The 10,341-nt window shown below is 40.2% G+C and overlaps 1 protein-coding gene across 1 annotated transcript; it reads left to right on the top strand.

Annotated features, from left to right (window-relative positions):
* Positions 1–1,465: 1,465 nt before the first annotated feature.
* On the top strand, positions 1,466–10,275 carry LOC130171268 (retinal Mueller cells isomerohydrolase-like). Its single transcript, XM_056379196.1, has 14 exons — positions 1,466–1,569; positions 2,149–2,231; positions 3,336–3,486; positions 4,360–4,467; positions 5,209–5,350; positions 5,755–5,902; positions 6,732–6,813; positions 6,934–7,066; positions 7,283–7,425; positions 7,508–7,637; positions 8,242–8,356; positions 8,762–8,856; positions 8,984–9,095; positions 9,553–10,275. Exons 1-14 carry the CDS (start codon positions 1,505–1,507, stop codon positions 9,696–9,698), a joined length of 1,653 nt encoding a protein of 550 aa, XP_056235171.1. The 5' UTR covers positions 1,466–1,504; the 3' UTR covers positions 9,699–10,275.
* Positions 10,276–10,341: the final 66 nt, after the last annotated feature.

Below are 10,341 nucleotides of genomic sequence, written 5' to 3'. Positions count from 1 at the left end.
TCAGTTCATCTAAACTGCTTAGGTGGAAATAATTGTGAAGGTTAACACATCAAAATCTTGAAATTGTGTAAGTGACCGTTACACTGTAGAAGTGGGTATATTCTATGGTGTAGCAGTTTGAAATTAACCAGAATTTTAAAGGATGGTTAATTAATTAGATACAGGTTGATTTTGTTGTTGTGGTCTACTTTTACTTTGCTGCAGCTCCATTATTAGGCCGGTGAAATACACTGAGCTCATTTGTGATTCCTAAAGGATGAAGTAGTGGCAAGAAAAAGAACCTTTTGGAATTACCAGAACATGAATATCTGAGCCGAATTTCATCAAAATCTATCCAATAGCTGTAGAGACAATTTACTTAAAACCACAAATGTCAACTCACGTGACACTGCAGGGAAAAGACAGGGGACCATCACAGCAGGATTAATCCTCTGTGGACCGTGAATGTTTGTGTAAAAGTTCATGGCAATCCATCCAACAGTTAACATATTTCTGTCTTGACCAAAGCTGTGGACCCTGAGATCGCCATCCAAAGATCCAGATTACTATAGAACAGCTAAAAACAACGTACTATCGAGTGCAGTACAAAAAAAAGTATAAAACTAAAACAAATATCTTACGTCCTGAGGTATAATCTTTGATTTTTTTGGTCTTTTAAGTGGGAAAACGCTTAGTATGCCGTTCACTGTGTCCAACTCAAATAACTGGGGTGGGATGAGCATTTCAGACAGTTGGGGCCGTTAGCAGGACCTCAGACTTTTTGTTTTGTTCACTAATTTACAGGCAGGAACCAGCATCAGTTGTCTTCAACTTGCACTCAGCAGCATCGAGACACACTAGATGACAGACTACTGCTTTTTTTTTTTTTTTTTTTTAACCCTTATTAATGAAACCATTTGTTTAAAATTTCACCCTTTCATTCATTTCTATTCAACATTCGGCTTTCATTTATCAAAATGACAGAACACAAAAAGATAAACACTGTTAATCATTCACTTTCTCCCCCTCTTCTTGCTGCTCCTTAGCTCCAGACTTAGCCAATTAAAATATTTGAAGCTGTGTTTCTTGAAGCTGTCTGGAACTAATTAGACAGGGTTCTCTTTCTACATACACATCCACATTCAAACAACACCAGCATACAGGCTTTTAAAAGCTGTCTTTATTAGTTTGACCCACATCATCTGTAGGTGTGTGAGTGTTTGAGTTTCTCAGGTTGACAAAGAGCTTGTTTTGGGGCCTGGAGAAAACTCTGCATGAGGCTGAGGGCCAGACGGCTGAAAGGAGACGAGACAAAGCTGGCTTGTTCAGCTCGGGTTAAGACCAGAGGAGGAGGAGGAAGGGTAGAAGGGGAAAAGAAAAGAGGGAGCAGGGCAGCAAAAGGCATGAAAGGAGTGGACAGAGGGAGAGGGAGTGGGGAGGAAGGATGGAAAAGGGGAGGAGAAAGAGAGAATGGGGGTGGGTTCGGTTTCCATCTCTCACCACAGGAAATGTTTGTGTGGTTTAAATGCAAGCTGGAGTCTCTTGCAAGCAGCTTGTGAGTACAGAGAGTGTAAACAGCATGGCCAGCCGGTGAGTAAAACACTCCGTCTTCTCAAAAAGTTTCTTGCATGTTTTAGGATCGAAACTTATTTTTGAACCGACCTTTCACTGCTTTAATTTATTGGTTCCCAGGAATGAAATAAGAGGAAGCAGCTTGCAGATGCCATTCAGTGACGCTTGTTGTTTTACTCTAAGACGCAAAGTTTTAATGAGTCAGCTCTGTACTTTTTTTCCACTTCAAATGGAAAAACTGAGTTACAACATGAAATTGCAGGAAAGGCTAGTGATGCAGTAGTGAGAAACTGCTTTGCTCTGGAAAAAGAATTTTGGTAAAATAACTTGGAAAGAGTTTCAAGTGTATTCTGTCCAACGTTAAGGAGATGCAAACCAGCTGTGGTGTTTTCACTGGTGTAGTTTTTCAAGGCTAAAGTCAAAATAAGCCTTTGACTGGATGCAAAACTCCCATTGGTTTGCAATGATCATCTAGAGCAGTGTTTGGCCGTTTACCCTGGTAGGTAGACAGGCAGGTTTTAAAACCAGTTCTCTGACTCAATTTTGTTGCAGAATTGTTCTTTTAATTCAGTTTTTTTTTTTTATTTCCCTTTTCAGTGTGGAGCATCCTGCTGCAGGCTACAGGAAGATCTTTGAGACAGTGGAGGAGCTGAGTGAACCGATACCTGCAGAGATCACTGGTAGGAAAGAGCAACCGAGAGCCAACAGGAACAAACAATAAAATACTTACGAATAATTATGTATATATTTGTGTTTGTTTTTATGTTGCCTTATTTTTTTATTTTATTTTATGCTCCTATTTCTTTGTTCACACTCTCTAATTCTTCTTTTGTCTCAACACATCACATGTCTGTTTTGCTCAACTGTAAACACACAGTTTGTAACAATTTTGCTGCTAGGGGTCTCTCAATCAAAGCAATAACAACAAACAATAATAACAGGCGGTGTTGGGTGATGTCATGAAAAAGCCTGGGAGGTTTTTTACCAGCAGCCAAATTATCCACAGAGGTCTCCTCCTCTCCCAAACAAACAGACTCAGTGACAAGAAACAACAAATAAAGCAGAGACTGCTTACCTTTGTTGCTTTGACAACCTGTGATCCAGATGTTCAGGAGGTTTTTACCAGCAGCTGAACTATCAACAGAGGTGCCCTCCTCTCCACAACAAATGCAGCAAAATGTGGCTTGAAACTGGATTAAAAAGTCAATTTTGAGCTTCTGGCCGGCCACTACAACGCTGATGCAAAAAAAAAAAAAAATCACTATTTTCTCTATAGATTTGAGAATTGCTGTAAATATTTGAGATTATGTAAGTACACAACTCAAAAAATATACAACATAGGTATAGTCATTTTTAGATATTTTAATGGGGAAAAGTTACATATTACAACTGCAATTCCTGCACAAGTAGTGGAACACTATGTTCTTGTCTCCTTCCCGGTATGACACACCCCCAAATAAAGGTTTTTCTAGTCTTGTATTCAGCAGAATCAGCACCAGGTCTTCATAGCTTGATGTTGAGCTTTTATTTTTCATAAAACAAGTTTTTAGAACTTGCTTGCATGATTTACATTTATGGTGAATATATTTGGTGCTTTAAATTCAATTTGAAAAATTTGGCATTATTATGATGTGTTAATCTTATTACCAAATATATTCTAGTACTAAAATAAAATGCAAATGATGATCAATTTTGATGTCTGTCTGCTGCCCATTTGCTGTTTGGATCAGAAAACGGACTGTTTTGTTTGAGCCATTAATCGCTGTGTGTGTGTGTGTGTGCAGGTGTTTTACCATCATGGCTGGGCGGCAGTCTCCTCAGGATGGGTCCAGGTCTTTTCGAGGTGGGGGATGAACCTTTCTACCACCTGTTTGACGGACAGGCTATGATGCACAAGTTTGACCTGAAGAACGGGCAGGTGACTTACTACAGGAAGTAAGAATCCTACTTATTACCTTACAAAATCTTTAAAAATGCTTGTTTCATTGGTGCTGTCCTGAGGTGATAACTTTACATTTCCCAGTCGTTATCTCTCCTTTTCTTTTGTCACGTTCTGTGAAGCACTTAAACTGCTGTTTTGAAAAGTTCTCCACGAATTAAGTTTACTTGTGAAGTAGCTTTTAACATTAAGCTTTTTATAATCCTGATCAAGGTGTGGGCCCAGGAATTTTTAAGGGATTTGTTAACATTGTCATGAGGTACGGAAGCCCTGAGAGGCAAGTCAAAGTCAATAAATATATCAGGATTCAAACCCCAGGGTGAAAGTCCTATGTTTAACCCAGCAGACCTAGCAGACAGACGGGGGGGGTACTTCAGCCTCTTGTGGCCAAAATGACTATTACAAAAAACAAACAGAAAAAATAACTCACTTGCCCCCACTTTCCCTAATATAGCACATTTGTGAATATTTTCAGCATTTTCTCTTCACTTGACAAAAGAAACAGTCAGACATACCCCTTGTTTATCACGTTTATTATTTTGATGCAGATCCAAACACACACGCAGGTTTTTTTGATTTTTTTTTTTTTTTTTTAGGACATCTGATTTTTGTTAGTGCAGAGAGGTATGCGGTTCTGTGGAGCCGAGGAAAATTGCTGACAGCTAATTCGTCCAAACTGGAGAGAGAATACCAAAACAAAAAGTCTGACCACAGAAGTCCTTGTTTGAACTCCTCTTGGAGCCAAGAAGTCTTTTTTTACTGAGCAGAATCAGTGTTGTGCTTCACAAATTCCCCATCTTTACAATGAAATGAATATAAAAGATTTTTATGTGGCCTAATGGTTGTCTGTGTGTGATCTTTGAGCTCAGGTTCATCAGGACGGACGCATATGTTCGTGCTATGACTGAAAACAGAGTGGTCATCTCCGAGTTTGGCACAGCAGCCTACCCAGACCCCTGCAAAAACATCTTCTCCAGGTAACTCCCCCCCCCCCCGCCCCTTGACTCCATATGACCAAACAGGAAGTTTCCAGCTGAGTTTTTCATTCATCATATACTGTAGGTGCTATGCTTAATGTATAATCATGGAAACAATGGAGTTCAGGGTAGGTGGGTATTTCTTGGCTGGATGCAGTTGTGCCCCTAAATCCACAAATTGTAGTTTTCATATGTTTGGTTTTTGTAAAAATTAAACAAATAAGATGTAATGTGTTAATTAATGAGCTGTTGAGGTGCTGGTAGGCAGATTTTTTAAACCTTTGGACAGAGTCAGGCTAAATGGTGCCCTCTGCTTCCAGTCTTTATGCTAAGCTAAGCTAACTATCTCTTAGCTCTGGCTTCATATTTAACTGGTAGATACTCCAACAGTGGTGGATGAAGTGGTGGAGTATTTTTTACAGTGGTAGATTATCTCTTTAAAAATACAAATACTACTGTAGAAATACAAATACTACTGTAAAAATACAAATACTACTGCAGAAATACTCCATTACAAGAAAAGGTCCTGCATTGAAAATGTTACTTAAGTAAAAGTAAAAGTTGCAAATGAAAAATAGTGAATTATATTATTAGGTTGTTATTACTGTATTAATGTGTGAATCAATAATAAACAATTTTTTCTGTGAATAGTAGAAATGATGATGTTATTACAGTATTATTATACTGTGGTGTTATTATTACTCCGCTTTGCTCATAGTAAATTGTTTTCCTTGCACTTAGATTCTTCACTTACTTCAAAGGCATCGAAGTGACTGATAACTGTTTAGTCAACATCTATCCAATCGGTGAGGACTTCTACGCCGTCACAGAGACCAATTACATCACCAAGGTTGATCCTGATTCGCTGGAGACGTTATCGAAGGTGAGAGCTGACTGGTTTACTTGGTTTGTTTTTCCTTCCTTAATCTTCTTGTTGAGGTCTTGCTTCACTGAGGTTGTATTAAATGGATGGGTGGGTTTCTTTAATTTAAAAAAAAAAAAATTATAAATGGTGAAAATTATAAATAAAATTGGCAAACAAATGTGTTACATGCAACATTTTAACTCATATTACATATTAATATTTCAGTTCATATATAATATATATGAGACCACTAAAACATACCTTGCTTTCAGTAATATTTATGTCTTTATCTTTATAATAACAAATGATGATGCCATTTAAAGATGGTTTATACATCATCGATACATTATGAGTGAGGCTCTCCACCAGACTGATTCTTTCTTCCAGTCATTCTCTGTCTTGTCTTTGTGTGTTGACACCAGGTGGACCTGTGCAAGTACCTCTCAGTGAATGGGGTGACTGCCCACCCCCACACTGACACAGATGGTACCGTCTATAACATCGGTAACTGTTTTGGCAAGAACATGAGTCTGGCTTATAACATTGTCAAGATCCCACCCGCTCAGAAAGGTGAGTTTGGCTCAGACGTCACACTGTGACTGACTGAATGTCAGAGAGTGATATTTAACGTGTTTCAATTGAAGGTTTGATCCATCAGAAGAACCAAAAACCATCTCAGTGTAGTTTTACATCTCCTCTCTCAGGCTTCTCTCTCAAGCTCCAACAACAGGTCGGTGAGCCAATCAGAAGAGAGGAGGCTCTGAGCCTCTCTTCTGATTGGCTGAATGCTCTCTGAGCAATCTAATAAAAGTATAGCAGATTTCAGGTGAACACTCAGAGAACCAAATCCTGCAAGGTTGGATGGTGGGTCCAGGTGGGTGGGGCTCGGGGCATGGTGGGATAGTGGTGACTGCTTTGTTGTGACATCACAAAGTTACAGAAGTCCTAATGGATGGATGGAGAAAAAAAGACACAAAAAAAGGGAAACAGAAAGAAAAAAACAGATGAAAAATAAAATAAAAAGAGAAGGAGAAATATAGAGACAAAGAGGAGGAAAAACAGAGTGCTGTGTGTATAAAGAAGGGAAAAATAAAAATTCAGAGAAAGAAGCACAGAAGAAAAGAAAAATTAATAGATAAAAAAAGAAGAGACGATAGAGAAAGGAAGAAGAGAAAGAAAAGAAAATGAAAATGGAAAGAAAAAATTGATAGGTGAATAGATGAAAAGGAAAAGGGTAATAAGAGACATAAAGACCAGTCTGCTGATGAAGATTGTGTGATACCATCAAAAGCTCCAGAACAGAGACTAAATGGACTTCACATGAGATTGTTTTAGATTTGAAATACTTGCCTGACCCACACAAGGGTTTGTGACTCTGTGTATCTCCATGTGCTTCCAGACGACTCAGATCCCTTAGAGAAATCACAGGTCGTGGCTCAGCTGCCCAGCAGTGAGCGGTTAAAGCCCTCCTACATGCACAGGTACTGAGTTATCTCACGAATACACCAAACCAGCTGTGACGCTTTACATCAATATAAACGGTTTCTTTTTCTATGTTTATGATTATGTTTCTGTCTCTATGCCTGCTTGTCTGTCTGTAGTTTCGGTATGACAGACAACTACTTTGTGTTTGTGGAGCAGCCGGTGAAGATCAACCTGCTCAAGTTCCTGTCGGCTTGGAGCATCACAGGAGCCACATACATGGACTGCTTTGAATCCAACGACAGCATGGGGGTAGGCAGGGGGGCGGGGTCACAGCGGTGGTGCGGGGGTCAAAAAGAAACAAAAGAAAAACCACAAAGTGAGACCAGATCAGCACAAAGAGACACATAGTGACCACAAAGACAAAGGAAGAAACATAAAACTACACTTATGTATGTGTCTGACTGATTACATATGACTGCCTTTACATTTCTGTTTCATGTGCCGTGTATGTGTCTGTGTTTGTAGACATGGTTCCACCTGGCCACTAAAGACCCCGCAGGTTATATGAGCAGCCACAAGTTCAGAACATCAGCCTTCAACCTCTTCCACCACATCAACGCCTACGAGGACGAGGGATTCATTGTTGTCGACCTCTGCACGTGGAAAGGGCGAGTATGACCCTTTGTGTGTGTGTGTGTGTGTGTGTGTGTGTGTGTTTAATCATCCCGATCTCTCTCTCTCTCACTGCAGTCATGACTTTGTGTATAACTACCTGTACCTGGCCAACCTGAGGGAGGAGTGGGAGGAGGTGAAGAAAGCAGCGATGAGAGCTCCTCAACCCGAGGTCAGACGATACGTACTGCCGCTGGATATACACAGAGTGAGTACACACACGCGCACACGCACACACACACACACACACACACACATCAAGTTTCACATATCAAGTCTCTTCATATAGAGGCTCTGGCCCCTCGGCCTGCTCAGTAATGCATACATGGGTCCAGCTCACATGAATTGATATAAATGTCAGTAACTTCAAGTCCTTAATAAATAATTTTAGGGCTTATTCTTTGTTTTCTATCACTCGTCATCTAAATGACAAATTAACAAACATAAAACGGCTGTATTAATAGTTCCTACAGATAATGCTCTAACAAGAGCATTATCTGTAGGAACTATTAAGTAGAGTAAGAGTAAAAAAATAAAAGATGCCAGTCAATATTTTTCTGGTCTCAAACTGCTGGGGGCAGAATAATAAAATACTAAAAGACTGAGGCTAAAGTTTCACAAACTAGTTCCATGTGATTTAGTACCAATCGGCTGATTGTGACGGCTCTGTTGGAAAACCACAGGCATCTCTTTGGTTGCAGATCAGCTTATCCTGGATGATTTTTTTTTAACTTTTTGAATAAACTGCACTTTTTTTAGACTCCCATATAACATACAAGAGTGTGCATTCATGTCTTATTGTGTGTATGCAGGAGGAGCAGGGGAAGAATCTGGTATCTCTGTCCTACACTACAGCTACTGCTGTTCTTCACAGTGATGGCACCATCTGGCTCGAACCTGAGGTCCTCCTTTCTGGACCAAGACAGGGTGAGACATACTGTACACCCAGCTGCAACCTCCGGGGCTGCAGGCAACCCTGTGACAGACTGGCCACTTGTCCAGGGCGTACTCAGCCCTCGCTCAATGTCAGCTGGGATTGGCTGCAGCCCCCCCCCCCCCCCCCCCCAACAGGATCAACTGTATGGCTAATTATCGAATGGATGTTTTCACTTTGTCTTTATTAGTTATTGAGCATAGATTGACGGGCATTTTATCCATTTAAAATTAGATCCACAACACAGTAAAATGTGCAAAAAGCGAAGGGATCTAAATACTTTCTGAAGGGCACACGGTTTACTATATCACCAGTATATGATTCTTTATATTCTTATATCTATGTCTTTCTCTCTTTTTTCATTGCATTGATGCCTCTCTCTCTCTCTTCTCTCTCAGCCTTTGAGTTTCCACAGATTAACTACTCTAAGTGTCGTGGGAAGAAGTATTCCTTCGCCTACGGCCTGGGACTCAACCACTTCATCCCTGACAGGGTAGGAGCGCTTTTATCATCCACAGAAGAAGACAAAGACAAGTTAACTGGCTCCCCAGCACACATGCGACAGCGTAAATGCTGCTGTTGATTCCAGCTGTTGGTTGTTTGTTGTTGAATTTCTGTAGATAGTCAAGCTGAACGTGCAGACCAAAGAGACCTGGGTGTGGCAGGAGGAAGAGTGTTACCCGTCAGAGCCGCTGTTTGTTCCCACACCTGGCGCTACAGAGGAGGACGACGGTAGGACGCATCACACATTCTCACGTCTTAGCATATAGATTCACACAATTTCACACTGCTCAGAATTACGCCTGTATTATTACATAATCTTGAGACCCTGTTTTAAAGAAGGGCCTTGAGTTAAAATGTAGTTTAGTTCACCTGTAGGTTAATTTAACCCTCAGCTTAATCTGTACCTGATCACATTCCAACTTAAAGGGGCACTAGAGTGATTCACAATAGTATTTTACTTCCATAAACCCCTGGGGATTTGCGAGACAGTTTAAACAAAGGATGATTCAAACTGAAGCATTAGAGGCCATAATATCCTGACTTTTAGTACATACTATGCTCTAATAGGAAACCTGTGTAATGCAACTTTAAACCTGAATCAAACTCCCTTAATTTTAAGTTGACTTTACCTAACATTGACGATGTCTGTGGTGAAAAACACACATATTGAAACCCCCTCTGTCAGGTGTGCTGCTGAGTATCGTTGTGAAGCCGGGCGCAGAGAGACCAGGCTTCCTGCTGGTGCTGGATGCCATGAAACTGACTGAGCTGGCCAGGGCGGCGGTCAACACCATCATCCCTGTGACCTTGCATGGCATGTACAAACCGTGAACTCGGCACTCGACCTCACCCGACCAAGACATATCATAAAGTACTTGAGTCCTTTCAATTAGAAATTGACTCCAAAAAGTAGTTTTTTTTTCTGCTTAAGCTGCTGCTTGAGTAAAATGACTTAAATGGCTCTGATCTACATCTAAACCAACCATGACTCTGTTGGTGATTTTAAAGGTCCCATATTGTATAATGGGAGATGTCCATCTCTTTTTTGATTGTAAAGCAGGTCTAGGTTCTATATTAATACTGTGAAAGTACCAAAGTGCTCAGTTCTTATGGATCAAAGCTTCAAATAAATCAGTGGAAAAGTGTAAAATATGGGACCTTTAAACTCCTCAGAAAATGATTTACCAAGACAAATTCAAACATTAGTAAACATTAGTGGTATGAAAATGATTTACAAATGATTACATTTTGGGGACATACAGTACTTGGTACATTCACACATAAGAACAGCATACAACCATGTGTTATTAATGTTATTTCTATTTGAGCTCAAACTTGTTTCTGAGCTAGCAGTGTCTGTTGATTGTAATGTAATGACGACAATAAATAAAGACAGCTGACCACTTCATCTTGCAGCTGGTGGAGAAAAACAGTGCATGTGTACTGATAAATGAACCAAGGCAGGGCAAGTCAA

Source organism: Seriola aureovittata, chromosome 6 (assembly GCF_021018895.1).
Source record: "Seriola aureovittata isolate HTS-2021-v1 ecotype China chromosome 6, ASM2101889v1, whole genome shotgun sequence".
In the NCBI taxonomy this organism is placed as follows: Eukaryota; Metazoa; Chordata; class Actinopteri; order Carangiformes; family Carangidae; genus Seriola; species Seriola aureovittata.
The sequence above is the reverse complement of the archived record's forward strand: the minus strand, read 5'-3'. Positions and strand labels throughout refer to the sequence as shown.

Coding starts and splice junctions, on each gene's coding strand:
- LOC130171268 (XM_056379196.1), top strand. CDS start 1,505: ATGCAAGCTGGAGTCTCTTGCAAGCAGCTTGTGAGTACAGAGAGTGTA. Junction 1,570..2,148: donor GTAAACAGCATGGCCAGCCG/GTGAGTAAAACA, acceptor TTCCCTTTTCAG/TGTGGAGCATCCTGCTGCAG. Junction 2,232..3,335: donor GATACCTGCAGAGATCACTG/GTAGGAAAGAGC, acceptor GTGTGTGTGCAG/GTGTTTTACCATCATGGCTG.